General features: G+C 40.7%; 1 protein-coding gene across 4 annotated transcripts; it reads left to right on the forward strand.

The window, feature by feature from the left end:
* Positions 1-211: 211 nt before the first annotated feature.
* On the forward strand, positions 212-17,713 carry pcdh10a (protocadherin 10a). Of its 4 annotated transcripts, none has more exons than XM_037279083.1 (5): positions 212-3,309; positions 4,424-4,482; positions 5,102-5,208; positions 14,725-14,885; positions 14,976-16,318. In XM_037279083.1, the coding sequence occupies exons 1-5, from the start codon at positions 763-765 to the stop codon at positions 15,171-15,173; spliced, it is 3,072 nt and encodes a 1,023-aa protein (XP_037134978.1). In that variant the 5' UTR covers positions 212-762; the 3' UTR covers positions 15,174-16,318. The 4 variants fall into 4 exon arrangements, with proteins under 4 accessions (XP_037134978.1, XP_037134938.1, XP_037134858.1 ...); XM_037279043.1 differs by adding an exon at positions 16,556-17,713 and having other exon boundaries at positions 213-3,309; positions 14,725-15,108; XM_037279176.1 differs by lacking the exon at positions 14,976-16,318 and adding an exon at positions 16,556-17,713 and having other exon boundaries at positions 214-3,309.
* The last annotated feature ends 9,649 nt before the right edge of the window (positions 17,714-27,362 follow it).

Here is a 27,362-nt window from a genome sequence, read left to right on the forward strand (position 1 = left end):
TGCCGAATGTGTAGAAGATTTACATTGCCAAACCAAGGCTTGGCCTGGAGGAGATGAGGGGAAGACGAGATGAGGAGCGCAACTGCACTTAACTGGTTTTGTTAAGAGGCTCCAGTGTGCGCGCTGGCTGGCGTCGCGCAGCCCCAATCAGGTGGCATTACGCGCGGTCTTTGAGCTCACCATTGGCTGGTGGGGAAAGAAGCAGTGCGCAAAACCAACCCGCTGCTCACACTCGCCTGACAGAAGCCGAGCTGAGAACATCATCCGCTTTGAGCGCACGGACACACTGATTACATTCACGCAGCGAGGTTGGGGGGGAAAGCGCTCTGCTGTTCGTCATAGTTTTCATGTAGAAATTGCATTTTTTCCCTCTCTCTTTCTCTCTTGCCTCCTCCCATCTACCAGCCAGTAATTTCCTGTTTTGTGGTCACTTTTTGAGAAGAAGGGCTCAGTGTGTTTCTGCGCGCAGGAAGTATTGGCTATGCATCAGCCTGACGCCAAAACTCAACCGCGCGTTGCGGAGTTGATTAAAACAGAGGCGCTCGGATCAGATGGCTGTGCTTCACACCGCTCAAACGACTAAATGTTATACGACCCGACTCAAAGGAGAGGAATTTGTTATGCTTTTAATCTCACTGCGTTTTTGCAGGAAGATAATTTGGGAATGCGCGCTGCTTGTAAAAAGTAAGGAGTAACAGTTTTTTTTTTTTTTTTTAAACAACTTTTCCTTTCTTGAAGTGCACTTGGAGGGAGAAAGCAGAAATGATTCGATTGCTTTTTCTGGTCTCCATCCTGGATGGAGCGCTCTCTCAGCTCCGTTACTCGGTGGCAGAGGAACAGGAGCCCGGCACCGTGGTTGGAAATATTGCAGAGGATTTGGGGCTGGACATTACCAAACTTTCCGCTCGCCATTTTCGGACTGTGCCTAATTCACGGACACCCTATCTGGAAATGAATTTAGAAAACGGCGCACTTGTGGTGAGAGAGAAAATTGACCGCGAAGAAATCTGCAAGCAGACCATCCCGTGCCTACTGCACCTGGAGGTGTTTTTGGACAACCCATTGGAACTCTTTCGCGTCGAGATTGAAGTGATGGATATCAACGACAATTCACCCAGGTTTCCCGAGACGGACATTTCGGTGGAAATATCCGAGAGCGCCATCCCCGGGACGCGCTTCCCAGTGGAGAACGCCTTCGACCCGGACGTGGGCGCAAATGCTCTCAGCACATACGCCATCACCAATAATAACAATTTTTACCTGGACGTGCAGACTCAAAGTGACGGGAACAAGTTCGCCGAGCTTGTGCTGGAGAAGCCTCTGGACAGGGAGCTGCAAGCTGTGCACCGCTACGTACTCACCGCGGTGGACGGAGGTAACCCTCAGCGCACCGGAACCGCGCTCCTCGTCGTTAAAGTTCTTGATTCGAACGACAACGCGCCCACTTTTGACCAATCCGTCTACTCTGTTAACTTGCGCGAAAATTCCCCCGTGGGCACCCAAGTAATTCAGCTCAACGCCACCGACGTCGACGAGGGGCAAAACGGGGAAATTATTTATTCATTCAGCAACCACAACACCCCCCGGATTAAAGACTTATTCAGCATTGATGCGAGAACAGGCAGAATAGAGGTGGCCGGTGAGGTGGACTATGAGGAGAGCAACACACACCAGATTTACGTGCAGGCAAAAGATTTGGGGGCGAATGCTGTCCCCGCTCATTGCAAAGTGCTCGTGAAACTCGTGGACGTGAACGATAACACTCCTGAGATTGGCTTCAGTACCGTGACCGAGTCCGTGAGCGAGGAGGATGCCCCCGGCACCGTGATTGCACTTTTCAGCGTCTCGGATCGGGACTCGGGCGAGAACGGTTTAATGAGCTGTGAGATCCTGGGAGATGTCCCTTTCAAGCTCAAGTCGTCTTTTAAGAACTACTACACTATTGTGACGGACGGCCCGCTGGACCGTGAGACAACTGAGTCCTACACCATCACGGTGGTGGCAAAAGATAAGGGGCAGCCCGCTCTTGCCACCAGCAAGTCCATAAAAGTGCACGTCTCTGATGAGAATGACAACGCGCCCCGTTTTACGCAGGTGGTTTATGACGTGTATGTGACCGAGAATAATGTGCCCGGGGCTTTCATTCATGCTGTGAGCGCTTTAGACCCTGATATTGGACAGAACGCTCTTCTTACTTACTCCATATTGGAGTGTGACATACAGGGCATGTCTGTGGACACTTATGTTTCCATAAATCAGGACACCGGTTACCTTTACGCACTGCGCTCTTTCGATTATGAGCAGCTCAAAGAGTTCAGCTTCATGGTCCAGGCAAAGGACACAGGAACACCTGAGCTCTTCTCGAATGCCACTGTGAACGTGATCATAGTGGACCAAAACGATAACGCCCCAACTGTCATAGCCCCCATTGGTAAAAATGGCACTGCTAAGGAGCCCCTGCCACGGTCTGCTGAGCCTGGCTACCTTGTGACACGCGTCGTGGCCATGGACGCGGACGACGGCGAGAACGCTCGGTTATCCTACAGCATCTCGCGTGGCAACGAGATGGGCATGTTTCGGATGGACTGGAGGACGGGGGAGCTCAGGACCGCCCGCCGGATCTCTCACAAGCGGGACTCTCAGGGCCATTATGACCTGCTAATAGAAGTGAGGGACCACGGGCAGCCCCCCCTCTCTTCGTCAGCCAGCGTGAGTGTGATATTAGTGGACAGTGTGGTCGAAGGTCGCAGTGGAGATCGCGGCTCTGCCTCCAAGGCAAAGGAGACCTCTCTCGACCTGACGCTCATTCTCATCATAGCCCTCGGCTCGGTGTCCTTTATCTTCCTCTTGGCCATGATTGTCTTGGCCGTGCGTTGCCAAAAGGACAAGAAACTCAACCTGTACACCTGCCTATTAGCTGGTGACTGTTGCATGTGTTGCGGCTCCTGTTGCAGCAGGCACGCTCGAGGCCGCAAGCAGAAGAAGCTGAGTAAGTCCGACATCATGTTGGTTCAGAGTACCAATGTGACATCAGGCGTTGGGCCTGTGGGGCAGGTGCCCGTGGAGGAGTCAGGAGTCGGCAGTGTCGGAGGTGGATTTGGCTCCCATCATCACCAGAATCAGAACTCCTACTGCTACCAAGTGTGTCTGACACCAGAATCGGCCAAAACTGATCTGATGTTCCTGAAGCCATGCAGCCCCTCACGAAGCACCGATACGGACCACACCAACCCGTGTGGCGCCTTAGTTACTGGTTACAGCGACCAACAACCAGACATCATATCCAACGGCAGTATTCTTTCCAGTGAGGTAAGAATCCATATTTTTTCTCCGATCAGCTGCATTACAATATTAAAATTTAATATATAGGCAGAAATCCATTTGTTTCATGTTTTCTATTGAAATCACGTCAAAGCAAAGCCCTTCAAAAGATGAAAATTGTATTGACTGATTGTTTTGCTCTGTGGCCTTTAATCATTATCATACCTAATGGTGATTGGACATGTCAATTGTTAAATCTCCCGTGGCCCTTTAGTTTTTATTCACTCGTGTCAGCTAAAGCAGACAGAGCTCATGTGAGTTCCTGTCACTCTGACTCTGTTTATCTTTATTTACACTGTGGATCAAAGTATATTTTATTTAAATTATTGCTTTGATTTTTTTATGATTTAATTTGCCTTAAAGTGCACAGACAGACCCATAATGCATGTAAACTGTGTATTCTAACTTCAAGGCCGTTTGAAATTAACGTGATAGAAATCATCAGTCAATTTTATTCACGGAAATTACTCTACTAAGCAACTTCATTTATTGGAATTTTTGCATAAAAAAGAATCAAGTAATACGCTCGCTATGTGGAGGACATAGATGGTTCTAATTATGTCCATTTTTCTCCCAAGAATGATTCATATACTGCATATACTCAGTCTGCCAAAATATATTGAGGCGGCAAACATTAGACGAAAAGAGATAAGTGAGTTGGTGGCCCCATTTTGTGCTCAGCCTGTGCGTTTTGCACTGGAGAGCTTTGAGGACTCGAAGCTTTTTTGTTGATTGCAGTGTGGCTGGAGTTTTGCCAGACAGCCAGTCACAGTCTTGCCTTAGCTGGGCTTTAAGTATTCTCTGCACGACCCAGCATGGCAGCAGCGTGAACAAAGGTTGTTCAGTCCCAGCGTAGGCTGGCTCAATCATTTACACATTCAATTGCCTCCTAACCCACTCTCCACTGCTCTCTTCTCACCCAGTCATTAAGTGGATGCGTGCGTGCAAGTGGATGCGTTCAACATTCGTACTGCCTATGCCACCGCGTAAATAGTTTGTAACAAGCTACGCTAATATGTGCAGTTGTGTTCCTCTAATGGATGTGATCACCTGTGTCTATTTTTAGTTGAAATGACATGCTTTGTTTTTATGGGTTTTGTAGAATAAACACCAACGTGCGGAACTCAGCTACCTGGTGGACAGACCAAGACGTGTTAACAGGTAGTGAAAAGAACGTAGTCTATTTCTCTTGCACACAGATATACTACGCATGTGCACCCACACATACAACCCCCAATACACACGCACGCACACACAGCCCGATTGTAGCAATGTGCTGAGTAAGGCAAACTACCTAGCCATTCACTACCTAAGGACCGCTAACATCTAGTTGGCCAAAGGGAACCAGTGTCTATTCACAGATCTATAAAACTGAATATTACACCCATCAGTATCAGTCTTGTGGATTCTGCATCATTAATTGTGGCTCTGAGAGACTACATGGTTCCCAACGTGTCCGTAATGTAGCTCTTCAATTTGGCACCAGTCCCATAACTGGCAGAGCGGTGCCTATTAAAGCTCTAAGACTGGATTTCATTACATGCCATGTGTAACATCCAATTTAGAATCGTGATGGCCGCCGTGACGGTATTAATGCAGTTATGCGTTAGGGGTTCTGATTCTCTTCTCTCTCTCTTGCTCGCTCTCGGTTGCTTGCACTTGCCTGGCATTTCATTTAATCCCCCCTCCAGTATTGTAGCTTGACCTCCATCTCTACCCCCGAATTAGTTTTGTTCTCCTGCACCTCTGTGACTAGCTGTATTATGCCTCTCTCCCCCAGTTCGGCATTTCAAGAAGCAGACATTGTGAGCTCCAAAGACAGTGGTCATGGTGATAGCGAACAAGGCGACAGTGACCATGATGCCACAAATCGGGGTCATTCTGCCGGTGAGTTTTTCTAAACATCATCATACATGTTTTTCATGATAACCGGTTTGTCCATGGGATGTGGTGAATTGGGAATCCAGTGAAAGACTGGGATGGTCATGCGACGTTAGCTGGCATCCATGACATAAACCAAAATAGGAATTGATTGCATTCAGGTGAAAAGATTGCTTAGCAAAACTTTTCTTTGCTTTCCTCATCATCTCACTGCTATTCCACTGAGTGGCACTGAAGCGACAGCAACTCACATGGAGGAAGTGTGAGGCCTGCAGTTCTTTTGTGGCACTAATCAATAAATTCACTCAAGTGAAAGAGAAAGGCACTGAAGCTTAAGTGACATAATGAGATGCATTTCAATCAGCTGTATGAATTGTTGCATTTCTCATTTTTATACGAGTCGGCCAATCGACAGTGTAAGAAATAGGGTTACAGTCTATATCAGGCCCTCAGTATTCTAAAGTACTGAATTGTAAAAAAATAAAACTGAAGGGGGGTGTCATGTTTGAATGTAAAATTAATAGTTTTTTGGGGGTGAATAATTTATGATTGCATTATAATCCGATTTCAATCTCACATGCTGCTGTATATTTTGTGGTGCACACCACTCATAGAACCATATCACACACAAGCAGGTCCGAGTGTAACACCTATCAAGCGTGTGTGTGTGTGTGCGTGTGTGTGACGTGTTCAAGGGCAACTCAACAGTATCTTGGAAAGAGACCAGCATCTTTCCAGCAAAGTGTGATACTGTCTTATTTTTTTTCTTAAACGTATGTCCACAGCAGGACCTCATATTTGACCTTCTAGCTTCATAGCTTAAATTCTTATAGATGACCTAAAGCTCCTACTGTTACACCTTCTTCAGGGCCAACGATGGACCTGTATTATCCTCATGAGAAATAATATTAAATATTTGTGGCCTGAAAATGTATCAATAAACGGAAAACAAATCTATTATCAAATCAATCCCCTCATATTTTAATATTTAAGTAATCGTTTTGAGGCATTTTTTTTTACTAAGGATTGTTGAAAACGTAAGCTCTCAGACTCTCAAAACCTTTGAGTCAAAAGTAATAATTCTCTGATTTCTCTAGCCCTTGATGAAAGCGAACTGATTTCACTGTTGTTCAAAATAAGACATTTACAAACATCCACTTTTACGTTGGAAAACAATTTACATAAATCATTTTTGTAGTTTTTAATCACTCATGCCAAAATAATTGGTTAATAAGCACTAATTGGCAAAGCAAATAATTTATACATTTTAACGCAAACTAAATGGAATCCAGTTATTCAATCCATCGATGAAATAATCGATTAAATAATTGATTCTAAAAATATCTGATAGTAATACCCTTTTAAAATATCTTGAGATATAAATAATAATTGTATCCCAAAAGGTACACAACTGTACCTCTTAATATGATACTAAGAAACAGTTGTATTATTTAAAATACCCACGCTGACTATTATTTAAAAAATAAACCTTGCTATGCAGTTTATTTACAGCTGTACCCTTTTCTCTTTGGTTTCCAATGTTGAAGAGTCCTTTTTGTAAATAGTTTACGATTGCAGTCATCGTGTTTATGCAAACATTCAATCGCATTTATACTTGTTTATTGATCCAAGTGGAGTCAGACAAAAAGAGGAGCAATCAAAAATCACATTTCATATTGAATTGCCCTTTTCCTTTGAGGATTCGCTCCACACAGCTCATATAAGGTCCCCGTCTAGACCTGAGTCTGCCAAATATCGTATCAGTGCTGGGAATATAAACTAGACTTCTTTGGATGTGTGGTGTAGGACCCTGAAACGGTACTCATCAGGCTCTGTGGCGTTTGACATTATTTACCACCTGAGGCAAAACAGAAAGACATCTACATGCAACTGATAGCATAGCTCTCTTCTCTTGCTTTTCAAGCACTTAAGGAAGGTCACACTGTGTAAATCAGACAGGCAGCGGTTGCAATTTAAATATCTGACTCTTTATCTAACTGTCAGCAATTCTACTCAACAGAGCAGAAGAAAGAACTTTAGAAAAAGGATGAGAGAGCATTGACAATCTTTTAAGACATCTTAGTCTTGGTTCGATGCTCATAGGGAAGATGGTTTTACCATTTATTTGGCGTGGATGGTACATGGTAAGTAAGAGAGAGCCAAACTTAAAATAACGAATCACAAGTACACTCAGCTCGGGTTTGGCACTGGTCTGAGAACATAATGTAGTGTTTGTATTTTATAATATGCATCAACACCTTTTCCCTTGTGTTTGAATTTTTAAGTGAACGGATGATCACTCTACGGAAGAGTGGTATTTTTTAATATGGAGGCATTCAAAATTTCAAAGCTTGTTTATGTTTGTGGACAAGTATGCCAATGTAATATCAGGTTTTTATTTTTTGGCATTTATCATTTTTTTATGTTTCTCATACAGTAGTTATAGTTGTATGGTGTCGTATTGGTTTTTTTTCTAATATTGCAGTACACATTTAAATTTCTTCCGTCAAAAAAGTAGTTAGTTTGTATTTCGGACAGACATCGGCTGTAAAACAAGCCCAAGAAAAAGTTGTCATTATTTGAGGGAGCGTCATTCTGTAATAATTTTGTCATAAACATCTGTAAAGGCTAACTAACTGAAAGTTGCAACAAATTGAACCAAAATGGTAAGAACATAAATTAGGAATCGTTAAGCTGTCCAACTATTATTGCAGTTGTATTTCTATGTAGCGATAATAATATATAGCGCAGAATGTAATCTGATTTTATGTGAGCTTTTGTGGTCTCTTAACAGATATGTCAGTATTAGCAGTAGTATTAGGGAAATATATTTACTTTGTAGTCATAGCATATTTGGCACTCTGCCCAGTGTATACAGTAGACCTTCGCTATTCCCCGGGATAAAGATCGAACTGACCGCAAATGATTAATGTTCCTCTAAAAGTGATTATAGTTGCCTATATTTATAGTTCGAATCATGAATATACCACAAGCTGTTCTGCCAAAACATTTAAATATCATTAATAACATTTTCAAAAAATTACTGTACAGCTAAGCACGCACATGTCAACAATTTTGTTGTTGATGATGATATTATAGTGATGAATTATTGGAGTGGTGCAACACAGCAAAGCCCAGCAGTCATATGAAAGGTGCCAGCGCTCCCGGGGCAGCCTTTAGATATCGATATAGCAGCCCATAAGTATGCTGCTTCGTAGCCTGTTGGGCTGATGGAGCAGTTAGCACTTTAAAGTGGTGGGTCCACAGTGGAAGAACGTGAAATGGCAGCTGTCCATAGATTTAGAGATGTTCTGCTGAGCTTTTCTCACGGATTCCACCGATGGCCTTGTTTAGTGCTAGCAGACAAGTGTGTATCAAACAGGCAAGCCCCCTGCATTGTGACTTTAGGTTAAAAAACAATGTGCGAATAGTGCTGAACCACAAATATGTTGTGCTCCACTGCAGATTGCTTCTTGACCTCATATGGATCTTTTCATCTAAAGTGCTGGATGTGTCTTTTTTAATTAGTAAACACCAGTTCCGTACACAATTATGTCTCCTGGTTTACTGTGGGCAGGGTGTGTTGGCTAACATGCATTTGTGCTGAGTGCATATTTCCTAGAAGAGAATGCACTGAATAACCCTGAGCTAAAACCAGCATAGACCTCACATCAGTTTTGTGTATTTCTCCAGAATTTGTCTGCTTAAGCAAATTTGCCAGTGTGTACACATCCAAAGAACTGTGTGACGCATGTGTGCGGCAAAGTCTCATCCTTCATTCTGTTTCCCCCACACGTTGGATCTCCGCAACACTTGGCTGAGCAGTAATTCATTTCTGAAGCCTTTGCATAGCAATTATCAAAGGGGGTTTAGAGGCAGGTTGTCCTCACAGGACCGCACATCACAATGTCCCTTTTGGTATGCCTCTGAATACTTAAAATGAAGTGAAAACTATCTGCAGTTGGCAAATTGTCACCCACACCTGCATTTGCTAACCACACAAGCCACCCATTTGACACTTTAGAAAATAAGGCTCCCGATGTTCTTTTAAATCAAAGGGATTGTGCCTGTGAGGTTATCTCCAGATGCTTTTAAAAGTGTGCAAATAGCTTTCCTGAAAGCAGTGTGTCTGCAGTGAAACACTGCTGTGTCAAGATTGGCAGCACAAGTGATTGACTGCCACACCCTTATCTTGCCCACACCTTCATTCAGGTTGTTTTATTCAAATACGGTACTGTCTTCTCGCTGCATTATTTCCCTTGTCTCGCCCTAATAGGAAATGGAGCGAAGGAGCAAAAAAAAAGGCATCTCACACACAAATGCTGAGACGGTAGAGAGAACAAAAATTATCGTCATGATGACATTTTCGTAAGAACGAACGCCATGACAAATGAGGCAATTAAATCACTGTGGCAAGAATGTATGAGATTGATGATTATGAATTAGTAGCTGGCATCATGTTTCCTTGTCAGTGATCTGTCAAAGGCATTTAGCGAGCTGGGTTTAGCAACCACCTTTGCTCACATCCAAGACAATAACTCACATAGGGAATATAGGGCAAAATATTATGATGTAATAGTATATACAGTCGTATTATTATATAATGGTATTTTTTGCACAATATTTAACTTTAGCTAACCCCGACCCTACTAAAGAAAGGCTAAAAAATGGATGCATTGTCATGAAAGAAATAGTCAATTAAAAAGCTCATTTGTATTTTGCAACAACTGGAGGTGTGACAGTTGTGAATGTTGTATCGGTTTCATTAAAAGTATCCAGCACATCTCGTTGCATCCAAACAACATACAAAGCAGAGATCAATAACCAGTAGTCACCCAGAGCCTGTACAGTAAGGTGGGATATTAATCAACCAGGCAGTATATGGGCAAGTGGCCATCTCGGCTCTCCATCAAAACATTTAGTAGTTGCCTCTGCGAGGCTCCCAACAATTTCTCTCTCTGTCATTGCTGGGTAGAGTGGCAGCCATCTTGCTCTGTTTCTGCCCCGGGAGGTCTCTGGTTTACTCATCACTGGGCAGCTCATGCCACAAAGCTTTGCTACTCCCCTGCCGTCTTGAGCTGCTGTCCAAATACGGCCATGTCTGTATTCTCTCTGGAACAAAGAAGAAAGTATAAAATTATATATATAGTCTTGCTAGAAGACAACATCAACCAGCAGTAGAGATTTCTTTAGTGGAAAAAGTGACACCAAAGAAGAGAGCTTGAGAGAGAAAGTCAGGAGAAGATGGGCGAATGCAGGACAGGGATGGGCAGAAGGCGGGGTTGAGTTTGTCTAATCTGGGTACCCACACAGCGTATTCAAACATGTGGCTCATTTTTTTTTCCCTCAGGATTTGTTTTCCCTCATTTCCTTCAGCTCCCACTTGCTGATCGTATGTCAGGCAGTACAATTAGTCAAATCACTCCAACATGGGATTTCCGAAACGCGCAGCGATGTAATGAAAAACAAAATAGTCGGGTGGAAATGTGCTGATGGCTTATTAGAAAGTAGATTGTCTTTGCATTGTGTAGCATTGTTTACCCCATGTGCATGTGCTCAACTTTGTATGCGTGTGTGCGTGCGTGTGAGTGTGTGCGTGTGTGTGTGTTTGCCTGCCGGATGAGGTCATGATGAGGGAGAGCGCTGTTGGCAGGGACTGTCATTGCCACTCACTGTTTTGGTTGTTGTTTGCTTCCTGCCCGAGGAAGTGAAGGTGCTTCATGAGGATCAACAGCCACTGGGTGTCATGTGCACATGGCCTGTCTGCCTCTCTGCTTCCAAGCATTTACATAACTTGGCATAAGAGTACTTTTAAGGCCATGTGTTTGCAAACATATGTATGTGTTGATGTCCCTGTTGGTTAAGAGAAAGCTGGCAGACAACGGCCCCTCTCAGGTTGCAGAGTCTTTGCACACTATGTTTACTCTTTTTCTCCAGAATAAAATACCTCATTGGTGGCTTTGATTTGATTAAAACTGATATATTTTAAGATGAATGTGCATTGTTACTGTCAAGCACTTATCTGCCCAAAGAAGATTAGGATGCTCTAGTTCAACACACGCAAATGTCAACAAATCATTAAAAGGCTAAAGGCCAGGCGTTGATAGAGTTGCCTCTGCATAGATGTTTTGCACTAGGCTTAACAAATAAAAATAATAATGAAAAAAAAAATTAATTGGGTAATATTGACGTGATGAAAATCATGTCCCTGTTAATTTTCATCCCCAGTGATTTTTCTAATTGAGATTAAAAGGTCAACCATACATATTAATATAAAACAGTTCCATTTAAATATGTTTAAGCAAATAATTGAATACCAGCAAACTCTCCAATTCTGTATGTATTTAAGCATACTTCCTGTTCCATCTGCAGTGTCCCCCTGTCTGTTTTTGGCCATCGCGCTCTCCATCTGTGTTTTCTGCACTCTTTTTCTCTGTTCCTTATGGCTGCTGCAGCTTTGCTGCCCTGGGAATCTGTGACTCCCGCTTTTGTTTGGCCCGCGCTGATGATTGTCTGGGAGCCTTGTGTCTCATCTGACTTCATGGTCACTGCGGTCGCATAGCCTGCCTTGCTCCCATGTGTCCTGAATTACAGTAGCAGCATTATTACCAACACAGTGCACACAAACATCTCAGTTTTGACCAGATGATAATGATCATAGATGACATTTATCTTTGGAATTAGAGGCAGATGATTGCAAGATGAGTACATTTCATTTGAATTAAAACCATGTCGAATTTAAATGTAATCTTTGTCATATGAAAATAATGAGAACACAAAACACAAAATTGTCTTATTCAGTAATTATTTATTTTAAACTCCTTTTCCTGTTCATGGTGGGATGAAGCTTATCAAAGCTGACATTTGAACAAGATCACAGTGCTGTATATGACAGACAACCATTGAGTCCAACATTCATGTTAACCAAATGCATGTCATAGTGAGCGGTAGCAGGGCATCAAGACTGTCAGAAAATACAAGGAAGAACAGATAAAATAAAAGAAGCTTGTACAACGGTTCACTTACAGTAGGCCTATGTGTTCAGTGCAAGTGGTGTCAGAAAGGTTCCAGGGCTGGTGTCCTAAAAGATATATTTCAAACTCCGAGATGTACCTTACAAGTGAACATTTTAATCAGAATCTTACCAAACAAATGGGCATGTAACACTTCTCCCAGACATATTGGTACAACTGTACACCTCACACTGATATTTTTCCTATAAAGAAAGAAAATAACATTAAAAACAACGCAAAGAAATAATTGTACTCAAGTCAGGCGAGCTTAGCGAGTGGCAATGCAAGATGGCCGCCAGTAGTTTCGCTTCTCGCTTTGGCAAGTTAGCAGAATTGTTTGTCAATACTTAAATAAGTCCAGGCAGAAGATCCCGGAAGAATTCTTCCAGGAATGCGTGAAGGCTTGGCAGAGATTGCTGTGAAGGTTTTTTTTTTTTTTTTTTCATTGTAGGGGAATTACTTGGAAGGGGAAGAAAATGTTTGGACTTGAACTATAGTATCTGGAAATTTTCATCTATTCATATAATGCACTTGGAACCTCTTTCCTTGTCATTTTGATTGTTGTGAATGACACGGAAACTCATGAGACAAACGCTCAATAGAAATGATTGTTTCTCTATTTCTTAAGGCTTTCAGCCCTGAAAAATCATTCTTAACATGACAGAAAAATTTGTCAAGATAGCTATTTACAGACATCCGAAATGTGTGTCTTTGCTGATCGGAAATTGCTCAGATTTGGTCCCATTATCAATGTGTTCACCCAACTTTACTTAATTATCATTCAGAAGAAATGACTGACCTGTCTTTTGTAATTTTTTTTAAGGTGAATCACACTATAGTTTATTTATCCCTGATTCTAGACAGCACAATAACTGAAAGAATATATTTGAAATGGAAAGAATAAAATAATGGAGCATTAACTAAAGAGTTATCAAGTTATAGTCAGACAAAAACAAACAAAACAATTGTTTACGGCAAATCACACATAACACCACACATGGCAATGGGCAGACAGATCGTGACAGAGGATTGGGCTCAAGCACAACACTATTCTGGAATGTTCCAACTTCTATACGCAATAATAATAATACAGCGGTTTCCCCACCTGTTCTTATTTATTTCTCGCAGTGTGACCTGTTTAAGGGAGATCAAATAGTTGTTAGGTGCACAGCACAGAAGAGATTTATTATCCTGTCAAAGTAAACATAAGTAAAATAGTACATTTGACGAGGTGCATTTATGACATGTCCCACTTTCTTTTCTCTTTCTTCATTCATAGTGGATAAATATAATTCACGGTACTATGGGCAGATATTTTGAGAGTCAATTTTATCTGCAAGCAAGAGAAAAGTTAAATAGGAAAACAAAAACGGGGAAAGTTACCCATTTACTGTCTGAATATGTGTTCCCATCTGTATATTTGGATTACTCTGCATGAATTTGTTTAAGTTATTATGAAAACATTTTATTTTCATGCATTCACTGGTCAAAGTATTAGGTACACTTGCTCGGCCGATAACAATAGTATCTTCTCGATGTCAGCAGTCACATTGTTCACAAGGGTGCATTTCTGCAACTGCAGGCTCTTTGATGGCAAGCCATTTTGGTCTCGGGGGGGTCGGAGAGTGGAGGGGTCGCAAATTGTCCCTTTTTCTGATTCTCATTCTATCGCTTTGCCTTCCTTCTCCCTGATGTAAGCCCTCAACCTCCCGTCTCATTCTTTGATCACACCATTCCATTGCTTTCTCACATTTTAGCAGCTACAGGGGAAACACCAACCAATCTGCACAGGAGAAAATTGGCTGCAGGGTGTAATTATTATGATGACTCTGTTCATGTTTCTTTTTTCTCTTTTTTTCCCCATTTATAATCTCGCTCATACACTTATCCTACCACCCTCCTCCCTTTATTCTCTCTAAGAGAGTGTAATTAACATAACGTGGATCCCTTTCATGCCCCCTCTTCTATTATATCATTCCCCATGTTAATATAATCGTTTTAGAGGAGCTATTTTGTTTTTGGCTGTAACCTAATGTGAATTACAGACTGTCTCGTGGTATAGGCATGACTGACACGGACGGGTAATTTGTCCATCAAGTGAATACTTGGTTGCTTTTCGTGTCACATTTCTTGGGGATAATTGTAGATTTGTTTGTGTGGATGTGTTTTAAGACGACGGTACTTGGGGAGATGCTTTTTAAAATGCTGCCTCACTTTGATTGCACATTTCAGACAGAATGAATGAGGTTTAGAGGAAAACAAACTATTTGTTTAATCGGTGTTGGCTTTGAATAGTTTTCACACACTTTTTTTGTTCTTGTTAGATAAATGATTCATAATCCGTGTCTCCTCCCACCCCCGGTCTTTTCCCCCCATCTTGCTTGTCCTCTTCAGTTTTTTTCCTTACTTGCGGTCACTATTATTTGGCGTCCTCTATTACTGCCTTTTTCTACTTCATTCCCATTGTGCTTACAATCTCCTCTTTGTCTTTTCACTGACCTGATTGCAGGTGCTGATCTGTTCTCCAACTGCACAGAAGAGTGCAAAGCCCTGGGCCACTCCGACCGCTGCTGGATGCCATCTTTCGTCCCATCCGATGGACGCCAGGGGCCAGACTATCGCAGCAACCTCCATGTCCCCGGAATGGATGCCACACTGCCAGACACTGAGGTACCCTCCTCTGTCAACCTCTCCGACCAAGTCGCCTTGACATCGTCCACCGCTTCGTCCAGCAATAAGTCATTCTTCACCTTTGGCAAGGATGGTCAAAGGTCACAGTCACACAACAGCCTTCACCATCACCTCCATCCGCAACAGCCGCAGTACAGCTCCAGCACGCTAGAGAGGAAAGAGTATGATAGGGGGACCCTCCCGTACAAATCCACATTTTTCTGTGAGTATCAGTATGATAAATCCTTAGGACCCTTTGACTTTGGTCTGGTTCAGCACAGATACTAAAGGAGGGGGTGCTGAATATGCCATTTATTCCTGATCTGGACAATAAACTTGAATTCTCCTGTTTTTAAGGAGCTTAAAAGTGCAAGTTTAGTGTGTTATAATTATAATGTTCTCTTGTAATTAATATTTTTTTTTGTCAAATGTCAAATGCAATTCATTAATGCTTACCCTCCTTTTCCCCAAAATTCACAATATAGACTTCCCCACTAATTTAAATGTTGTCTGTAATTATGTGACATAAAAAATACTAATAAAAAAAAAAAAAGAAAAATTGGACTCATGATTCTGCTCTGGCCCGTTTGTCCCGCTCCCACCCTCTATAATATTACCTGTAAAATCCTTTGCCAATTTATTCTTTTATACTATCTGATGGTCATATAAATCAAGGTCATCTACATCAAGCTCACCCCATGTTTTTATGTTACATCGCCTCACACATTTGTCTGAGTGCTGTCTTTGTTTAAAACTTGGATGAATCCACTCTTGACACGTGACTCGAAATCCACAAGGAAAAAAATCATCATTCCACTTTATTTTGGAAAAGAATGTGTCCCTTGTGTAGCAAGCAAAGCTGACAAACAACACACAAAAACATTCAGGAAGGAAAGTTGAGCTGCACCATATTGATATCAGTTGGAACATGAAAGGGAATTTCCAGCTCCAAAGAGTTCTACAGCATTCATTAGGAGACGATAACAAATCATTTCCGAGCTCCCACATAGCATAAATAATCTATTAGCTCTAAGAGTAGAGAATGGATTCGATATACACACTCAGTAAAGAGGTCATTTCCAATCAAGTCACTAGCATGCACACCACCATCCGCCATGAAACTGCATGCTGACTGGGCGCTGTCTCTCAGGTAAAGGATTGTTTTTGACCTAGTAAACTGCCAAACAATGTCTCTCCTGTTCTGCCTCACAGAGTAATGATAAATGTGCAATATATTTCATACACTTTGGATTGGTGATTTTGGTCTTTTCAAATAAACGGGGTTCATTGGGGCACAGTAGAGGTTGTGTTGCTCAGAAGGGGTCTAAAAAAATATTCAAATGTTGCTGCTATGCTAAAATTACTTCTATTTTGGTCGTGGTGATGCTAATATTTTTTATTAGTAAATAACATGTAATACATTTATTATGCTTTCAAAAACAAATTTTGCAGTCTATATATTTTTTTACATAATACAGGCAGAGATGTTTAAATATTTAACTTCACCATTGTTTTAATAGGTTTTAGTATTAGACACTGTGGTGTATAAATAACTTCACAGAATGTCCTTTGTGGCATGTATCCTTCAATCAGCTGTATTTGGAGCCGTTACTAAAAAGCCACATGGGAAATAGTGTCATTTGTCTTAATGACTCTTCTCTGTCTTACAGCCCGCAAGAGGATTTGCTAGCTCATTCCATGTGGACCTGTCAGAGACAGCGTGAAGTTCAGTAACATACCACCAACATTGATGATAGAGACTTCAAACTGACAAAATAAACAGAAAGCTGGACAACAACAACAACAACTCTGGATGAATACCATTTTTTCGAGTGGCAAACTATAACAAAGCCTGGGCTTTCATTTTCAAAAGAGGCAAGGAGTATTCAATTCTGAGTAGCTGTCAACCTTTCAGTATTTGACTAGCATTCCAAGGCCTTATTTCCCTCAGCCGGACTGAGATCTGGGCTTGAAACTTTCTTGACGTTGTGAAGATTTCGAAGTTATCAGCAAAGAGAAGAGAAGTAGTGAAACAAGACTACGACAGACCATGAAGGACCTGCTCACTCCCAGATGTGGTTTTGACTCCCAAGAGTTGTGTGTGCCTGTTTACAAACATGAAGCGGAATCAACTTGGACCAATGTCACGTGGAGCCCTTTAGCTATTTCTATGGTCGCCAGTGAGCCAACTGTACAAAGACTATGTGGGTATAAAAAAAGTGAGGGCCAGCAGGTGCTATTCAGGTATTGATGGCACAGAAAAAAAAAGGACACAGAGAACTGACTACAATTTTAGTGTTTCTGTTTTTTGACCGACTGTCTTTATATAACGTTTTCAGTTCGGTTCTTTCTGTGTGGTTCACGTGTGAAGAAATATAGATGCATACATATTACAACATATAGATGCATACAGCAATGTAGAGGTTCAGTCTTTTTCTGAATGACTTTCTACTACAGAAATTGAGCTGAAAGGTCACGTATTATGAGAATGTTTGAACTTCTGAACTAGTGATGATCAATGGAAGTGAAGTGATGAATTACCAGGATGTGATTCTTTTAATGCCCTTGGCCTATACATAAACAATCAGACACATCCGGTGGTTTTTATCATGTGTGAAAAGTGTTTACTGTGCTCTTTTAAAAAGCGTTTAAATTAATATAAATCTATACATATACAACTATATATATTAACAACTATATACAAACAAAAATATTTGTTTTCCTGAAAACTGTGTAACCATTGGTTTCATTCAATCAAGAATTTCAAGTGTGAGTCGTTCTGACTGGAAATGAGGAATGCTTTTAAAAAAAAAAAAAAGCAAACCCCGTTCAGGTCAACAAAGGATCGGTTGACTTTTTTATTTGATTGTTATATTCACCATGTTACCGAGATCTTGGTCGCCTGTGTATTTTTATCTCAGTATATGCTCATGTACAGGAAGGGGAGGGTATTACTACTGAGCTATATTTCAAAGATTTTACAATCATATGCTTACAATTACACACACACACACACACACACACACACACACACACACACACACACACACACACGCACACACAGGTCAAGTAATAAATAAACTGTGTCATTGAAATCTTCTAATCTGTGTTTTGTCGGGAATAATTTACCAGAAGTCCACTGGGAAACCTGCTTTTTTCTCGGTCTTATCACAGAACACCTTTCGCTGTTATTTTTAGTACTTGAATTTTCATAAGACACTGAGTTATGCCTGACGAATCATGTGGACTTTAAAGATGTAATCACTGTGGTTTTGCTCTACTTTCCTATGACCTAAAAAAAAGGTTATGGTGCCCGTCACTCTCCGCTGACGCCCATCTTCCAAAAATCACTGGAGACAACTCTTCCACCCTCACATTCCAATGCCATCATTCTTTCACTTCAATGTGATTCTCTCATGGCCTGGCAGATGTTCCCAAGAGGAGAAAGAACTCTTGAATTCGGGGTCATCGGAAGGGGTGGAGGCCTCTGTCAATTGGCTGGCTGCAAACAGAGATGATCTGTTTGTGTCCATCACGAGATTTCCTTTTTTAAGAAGCAGAGATGCATGTGACTGCCGCATGTGACTGATCCGGTGGTTTCCTGCATGAATGAATGGCCTTTGGGTTTTGGATTAGCATCTCATCCAGAAACATTCCGTCAAACGCTAATGCTTCAGACTGAAGACTAGAAGTAGATGGGCTCCAAATATTTGTATATAAATGTGGTAATTATTCAACATGTATTGCTTTTTATCGAGCAGTCCTACTCCATGTGATGTATTAATTGCTATTTTGTGATTTTGGAATTGAGATGAATTTCTGCATTCTGTTACTAGGAAATTATCATCAGCTTTGAATCTTGATCTGGGATTAATGATTTTTTTATAACTTTACTTCACATTCAGAGGAAAAAATCCCTTTTGACGTGTCCATTGAGAACATTTAAATTTTATTTATAGAGATACCAAGCACCATGCACACCTTTTATCAAGAAGCACCTGGCCTGTAACAAAAATGCTCCACTGAACTAAAAGCTGACCTTTTCATAAAATGTTAAGATGTTCTCAGACACTTGGTCATTTTAGTTAGTAGTGAACACTGTAAGAACACTGTTACCTTTTTTTTTTCATGATCTTACAAGACAAGCTAGAATTATAGGCAGGACACAGAGTCAAGAATACGTCTAAGAATGAACAAGTCTTTTGATGAAAGCAAAGCAAGAGAGCAGCTGAGATCCAGCAAAAAGCAACACGCTTGCCAGTCACAGGGCACATAGAGAGACACCCTCATGCACACCATTTCTAAGTGGGAATGGATCCCACACTGCTCACACACAAGCCAGGCAAGCATACCCCTAAATTATCAGCAACCGTACAAGGGTAAGCATAAGGAAAAATGCCAACTAATGAGACAAAGCAAGGTAACGAACTGGAGATGAACAGATGGGGGCCAAGAGTATTAGAAGAAGGGGAAAGTAAAGCTGATGGGCTAAGAAAGATAATTACACAAGGGGAAGGAGACAAGTGAAGGAAAAAACTATTACCCAAATAAAACAAAATGAAAGCACAAACTTAACAGGAGTCTTTGCCGCCTTATGGTTTCATGAATGAAATGTTATAATGGAACTATACTATGCAGAAGGCTGCATTGAGTCTTACAGTAATTAGCTTTAGACACTTCAGTTGGCCAAATGACTAATGAGGGTCATATTGAACGTGACATTATGGTACGTCACTTTTCAAAAGTGAGAATGCTTGAATGCTTTTTTAGCTGCATATTCTTCCAAATGAGTTTGTGGTTTTGAACCAAAAATAATTAATTAAGTTTTGTGGTTTTATGGCTGTACTAATTGCATGACGCAATGTTTGACCTTCTGATAGGGGTAACACACAAACTCCGAAATATTGTCAAAAGAAATCCTCTTTTCTTTCATTTTAGGTCCCAATACAGGTCAACACAGAGTTAATTTGAATAGAATTCCTGATTTTTTTTGGTAAGAATAGAAGTTCAATATACTGGCACAAGCATAAAAAGAAAAAACTAAATAAGCATCCTGTTTAGGCATATACAGACGACCTTAAAGAGGAGATGGACATCTAATCAATGACCCGAAGTTGGCCTGATCTTAAGGCGCCTCCATAGCAGACAAAGTCATTGCAACTGAATCATTGTGTCTAGCTCACTTCTTTTCACTATACAAGGTTGAGTGAGGTGACCTAGCTGTCAGTCTGAGCCTCCGAGCCTTTCCCTCATATTCATCCCTGGCAGACGCACTTCATTACTCTGGCTAAATAGACTTTCAAGAGACCCCATCAGCCGCATCACCTTTCAACACAGACACCTCATCAGACATATGCACTCTGCCATACGCACACACAAGCGTAACATGACACGCCCACGCAGGCATACATGTTCCACTCTCCCCCCTCTTCTGCCGCCTTATCTCTTTACAGGCCCATCAGTCAACACGCATGCACAGCCTTTCACAGACACATTGCTGGTTCACATCAACTCGCCACCTCGTCGGACACCGGCAGACAGCTATTACAGTGGATGCTCAAATGCACATTCATCCTCACAGCACTCTCCTACTCTGCCGGCCTGCAACAACAACAATTGACCTGAGACATGCAGTAGTTTTGCTCGACTTGAAGACATGGACGCACTTACGGTTGTCTGGAAGATGTCACAATTTCATGTCAAAGATAATTAGTCAATGTGAATTGGCCTCAGATCTTCAAGTCACATGAAACTGAATAGATTTAGAAAAAAATCTTTCTAACTTCTTAACCTTTAGAGAAAGTACAGTACTTGTTGCAGTGATACAACGAGGCATATTAAATCCAAAGATTAATTTTTAATTAAATCAGTTCTCAAATAACTACCCGAACTGAATGTGAATACACTCAAAGAACATTTTCATGACTCGTTTGATGAAATAAAACATGGTTAATCAGCCCTTGGAGGGGGTACAAAGTTTATAGTATTCAAAGCAGAAGCTGGTTTTATTATGGTCTGCATTAATCCCAGGTCTCACGAACGATGCGATTAGTATAAGCATCTTTTACTGCCATAACTTGATTTGCGTTTTCTTTATCAGTTCTCACGAAAAACGTAGTCAGGCAGTTTGCAGTTTGTAAAGATCTCTGAACCGAAAGTAGCAACATTCTACCTTCACTGTTGTTTCACATTTGTATGACACTAAAGTTAATATGTTCATTCATAGACTGAAAAAAATTGTAATCTTTCTAATTTAAATGTAAAAAAATATGTTCCCATAATGTAGTATCTTCTCTTGAAAAAGCCATTATTTTTTCCAATTTGACTTAGAGTTTGGTTAGTGTTATCATGCGTTTTAATGATTTTTTTCTTGCCAGACTTGATGCCACCACCAAGGCGAGATATCATAAAATAGGGGGCTTTCTACATGCAACGCTGATCTAAATATAATTAATGGAGGTCAACACTTTGGGTGAAAGCTCTTCTAAAGATAGAACTACACATTAATCCACTGTACACATTCTACCCATATGCCTGCAAAATGGAAAACAGACACATTTTGAAAAAAGGTTAACACCACAGAGGAGCACCGTGCAGCTAAAAAGCTTAATATCTCCCTCAGAAGTAGAAAATAAGAATAATATATTGTAGAAAATGTCTTTGTACTAAGTTTAGCAAAAATACCTTTTCTAAAATCATCGCAAACCACAGAACTCACCTCCAAATGAACGACTTCAAGGCTGGCAGTGACCTAATAAATAATCTCCAATAACACTAAAACAGTAGCAGCATCAACAAAATATTTTACAATACAAACCAGCACAAACAAAGCACAAATGAAACAGACAGTTTCCCCCAATTTTTCGTGGGGTGGGGAGCCAGCTTCGCAGAGGTGTAAAATGGCAACTCTTAATATAGAACGGGATTTGTCCCTCAACGGGGCTAAGTAATTTTGTCCTACTTTACAATTACTCAATTTAAGCACCAAAAATTAGCGCGCACACACACACACGCACGCGCACACACACACACACACACACACACACACACACACACACACACACACACACACACACACACACACACACACACACACACACACACACACACTTATGCACTCACTCATTAAGCCTGAAACATTTTGCCCTCAGCCACTATCCCCTCTTATTCTAATATTCTGGATACAAAGTAGTGAGTTGGTAACCTGGGGTGACGGAATCAGGCCTCTGATTCATGCCCTGACCCCCCTAAGGGAGGAAACAACCCAAGAGAGGACAGACCTTAGCCTCCAACATTGAGTTAACACAACTTGATTGACAAAGACAAAACAGGCTAAGTCCACATCCACTATGAATGATTTAAAGAAGTAAAAATCTCCAAGGGCAACAAATGCATGAAAAGAAAAAAAATAACTGTAACTAGATAACTGCTTTACACTTGATAATACAAGCCTGGTACTTTAATATAATGTTCCTAAGAAGACTACACACTTGTTTATTTCACTTTAAGCCAGGGGTCACAAACTCAATTTACCTGTTGGCCACTGGAGGTAGAGTTTGGGGTGAGACTGGTGGGTTTTTTAAGATTGTTTTTTTTTTTTTGTTATCAATTGTAAGAAAAATAATTATAAAACAGGAATGAATAAATAAAATGCTAATAATTAAAAAAATTAATACAGCAGATATCGAAAACTGAAGAAGCCACATGTAGTTGCTGGCTAGAAAAATGTATTATTATCCACATTCACATGACTGTATTAACATTTCTTAAAGCTTGGAAGGAGCATTGTTCTGAACATGGCTTCTGCTTACTTCTTGCTTCTGGCAGCGCTTCCTCTCGCAAAGCTGAGCTACATTTGGTGTAAGGGAGGAAGCAGCTGATACCCTTAGTAGGTCTTGAAGATGCTCAGCAGTAAGTCTAGACCTGTACTTGGACTTATTGAAGTTAAAGATAGAAAAGAGCTTTTCGTATATATGTTCTCCATTAAACTTTTATATTCAGGCAACTATTTTCAATTTCTCAAACTCGCCCCAATCGGGCCGCGGGCCGCCAGTTTGAGACCCCTGCTTTAAGCAGTATGTTCCATTTCAGTTCAATAAAGGAGTTATTTGGTATATAAATAATAATGCAGTCCACATCCTTCATGGGTAGAGGGTTGCACCAACAAATGCATTCCTCTTGAGAAACTAATCTTAACTGATGCCCTTCAACCTCTCATCCCTACAGTTTTACAAAGTGAGACACAGGAGCCATAATCCTTCTCTGAGGAAACGCGTCTGGTCCGAAAACTGAGGATTTGTTCACATGTTGCTCAGGGTAGGCGTTGATCCACTGATGGATAGTGTCTGTATTTCTCCAAATCTCTTTCCACATTTCTTCAACCCAGATTCTGTCTAGTTCGTTTATTCTGTTTTCTTGTGCATGCACTCAGCTGTCACATTGAGGCAGAGGTCTTTAGCCTGGGAAGAAAGTTGAGGGTGGTTGTAGTCATACAGAATCATGAAACATTTACTCATTAACAGACTCTCAACACAGATGCCTGAACAAGTCATGTGTAATTAGAAAAAGAACCCTGTGATTAAGTCGGGGAGAGCAGAATTATTCATGGTTTCAAATAATCATATATTGTTTTGTGTGTGACAGTTTTACATAGGTTTACATGTGCAGTTTTGTCATAAGTGACAAATCAGTTGTGATTCATCACATCAAACTATAGTACTCTTATTTGCTGAAAGGATCAAAGACAAATTAAATTTTGTTCCGCAACTTTTTTCAGGCTCTTCAGGGGTTTTAAGTTCAGTGACTGCTTTGTAAGCAAGTAACTAGCCTATCCACGTGCATTATTGATAATAAAAGCCCTGTCCAAAGTGATGTGATTATAATTATAATAGATTCCCCGCGGCTGATCAAAGCTACTCTGCACCTTTGACATAATTTAAAGTGTCGTCAAGTCAGGTAACACTGCAACTGAATAAAAACTCTGTTTTGCAAAGGGTTTTGAGCATATTTATAGTGACATCCTCCTCATGGCCAGTATTTAACAAGTGGCTGCAACATTTCAATCACAGACTGAATAACATGTATTAAAGGGTAAGTCAGCCTCAAAATGTTCTTGTAATACAACTGACGTGTTAACCCCTAAAGCACATTATTTAGAAAGTTTTGGAAGTGTAATAAAATCAGAGCCATCCATATGAGTGTATTGGAGAAATTGCAGGAGGGAAATACACACTTAGATACACACACGTGTTTGCATTTGGGGAACATCATTGTTCTGGGTGAAAATTAATCCGATATAATTATTAAAAAATATTATATTACCAATTGGGCTAGCGATTGTGTAGGGACGTCCTATCCTAGCCCTTACCGATCGCTGTCTCTATGTCGCACAATGGAGTGCTGTTCCGACTTCTCATCCAATGCCTTTAAATTAGCCACGGAAATCAAATCACTAGTGCTAAGGTTTAACGCTAGTCATTAAGCTTTGTACGGTCTTTATATCGTCCATTTAAAATACTACTTTAAAATCAGTGAAGTCAATTGCAGTGTCCACTAAACAACGACGTTTTCGTCTGAGTTTATTTGAAATATGTTTATTTAACCAAAGCTACATCCCAATGTCTTGGGCATCAACAATGGTTGTGTGTTGTTTTTTTAAAATGTTATAAGGTTAGTGCTCACAGTTGAAATTTATGACAAAAAAAAAATGCCGTCCATGACCAAACTGCGTTAGAAAGTCACAAAGAATCGAAGCGCATAAATTCAATGTTGAGCAGTAATGTTCTGTGCAGCACAACCAGCCAAAACACAGTGTTCTGATTGATAATTTAGGAATATGAATTCAACAGGCAAAATCCACCTGTTTTTATCTATCTCAGAGGGTGGCCATTTTGCCACTTACTGTCAAGTGAAAATGACATTTGAGTTGCGTACGGGCAGCCGAAACGGATGGGAACAAATCGGGAGGAGAACATAGCAACGTACGGGCAGCTGAAACGGACGGGAACCAGACGTGGGAAGACTCAGATGGCGTAAACAGGCCGGACAAACAGGCGGGGATAACAGGAAACCAGGGACTAACAGGCAGGGACTAACAGGCAGGGACTAACAGGCAGGGACTAACAGGCAGGGATTTACAGTCAGGGACTAGCAGGCAGGGACTAACAGGCAGGGACTTACAGTCAGGGACTAACAGGACGGGCAAACAGGACAAACAGGGAGGACAACCGGACGATCCGACAGGGAGTGACACGCGGACAGGACTTAAATACAATACGCGTAATGAGGGGCAGGCGACGGCGATTACAATGATTATGGGTAGGACACAGGCGGGGAAGTGCGAGAGTGCAGTGTGTGTGTTTGTAAGTGTGGGTGCACGCACATGTTTGTGCAAGTGTGTGGCCTTAAGTATACACGTGTATCTTTGTAATGAAGACATGAATACGAAACATTTTTTGTTTTGGATTTCTTATGGAACTAATAACCTTTTCCTACGTTCATCTGATCTCTCACTGCCACAACTATGACAGAACGATCAAACAAGAGTGTCCTTACCTCAGCCACAGAATTAGAGCCGCATTATTCAAGCCCTTTAAAGATAATCAAGCATTCTATGTTTTATCGACAAAACATGGGAACAACCCCGTTGGAGAGCGAAAATGACTCATCCATTCAAAGGCAAGTCTCCAAGGTTGGATGTTGTATTTAATCCCTTGAATCCCCCCATCAACCTGATCCTGGAAAAAACAATTGTTGATGTTTTGGCTTGCCCATAATGTGTATATTTATATACAGTATGTGCTTTTGTGCATGTCCTTCCCCAGAGCTGCAGATAAACCCCTGTGACATCTGCAGCCATGTCATGATTCTCTGGTACAAAGCTAAGACTGCATGAGCAAAGACTAGTTCTTTATACATGAGCATGCACATAAATTTATATACAAATGCAAATACGAAATAAGTGAGAAGGAACATGAAAAGCACATGAGAGCCACATAGGCCTTTCAACCCTAAGTGCCATATTCATCTATAAACAAAGCAAACAAAAAACTGATGCATAAAGAGAAACACTTAGAAAGAGAACTTCATACATTTTCGTTCCTGTGTCAACTTTTGAATGTTATCCACCAAGAACGTAGATGACTTTTGAAATGAGTGGAAAATTGTGCATAATTTACACTAATGTTGATATCCCGCAGATGGCACAAATCAAGCTATCTGTGTCGATACACTCAGATTCACTCAACTGTTTCGAGATTTTTTTTTTTTTAAGAATGGAACACTAAAAGATCCTATGAATCTTGAACTCATTGGGAGTTTGGCAGTCAGCTGGTTTTATGACAATGCTTTCTTTGAGAGTTAGTGAAGTGAGTTTACGTCAAAATGCAAGATCACACTGTTTGCAAGGCAATGGCAACACATTTAGTCTACACAATGTGGCCACAATATGCTTAAAAATATTTATTTGCAGGTAGGTAGTTTTCTTACTGCAATATCGGACTAAACTTCGACAATCGATTCAAATAATTATTACACGTTCAGATTTTGATGTTGCTACAATTCACTAATTAGTAAAAGTTACATGATTTGAGGTGAAAAAAAAAAGACAGAATGGATTGCACACAGCGCTTAAAATTGTTTTTTTTTTTTAATTCTTCCTTAGTTCATGTTGAAGAAAATTCTCCAAGTAGAAATATATAGATATGTAGATATAGTCTGCATTGTGGACGGACAGAGAGAGCGATAGATAGATAGATAGATAGATAGATAGATAGATAGATAGATAGATAGATAGATAGATAGATAGATAGATAGAAATAGTGGGTGACTACAAGTGAATTGAGAAAGGAACGGTTCGGCTCATACAGTAAATCCATTCAGCGCATTTGCTCAAAGGATTAATTTGTTTGAGTGTGTCGTTGACGAACAACAAAACACTACTTGAACCCTGTCTGCCGCTCCATTACCCACTCCCACAAAAAAATAGAAATCAAGAAGATGCTTGGCTCGCTTGCACAGTGACACACTTGAATCAGGTTGGCTTTTAATATTTTCAGTGTGCATCCCTGGCTGTTGTAGTAAGATATACTGGTAAGCTTTTTGCAGATTGAGCTGTCCTTCACCTTTCTGGTGGCAAATAGCCAGTTAATGAGCACTTCAGACCAATATTCAGACGAGACTACCGGTATATTTGAACACATGTACCAATTAACAACGATTATACCATATACAATTTGAAATACACATTGTCCTCTTGATTAGAAGTTTCATTGCCTTTCATAGAGCTCAATAACACAGGCTTTATTTCACTGAAATTAATTAGTTTAAATTAGATGTCAAAATGGTTAATTATAATGATGTTTTATTTAAATTACAGGCAGTGAAATTGGAGCAATATTAAACTGAGGCACAGACTCTCAATGCAGTGTTGTCGGAGAGCAAAATTAGTATAATCCATTTATTGGGAACGAAAATACC

The sequence above is a fragment of the Syngnathus acus genome, chromosome 1 (assembly GCF_901709675.1).
Source record: "Syngnathus acus chromosome 1, fSynAcu1.2, whole genome shotgun sequence".
NCBI lineage: Eukaryota > Metazoa > Chordata > Actinopteri > Syngnathiformes > Syngnathidae > Syngnathus > Syngnathus acus.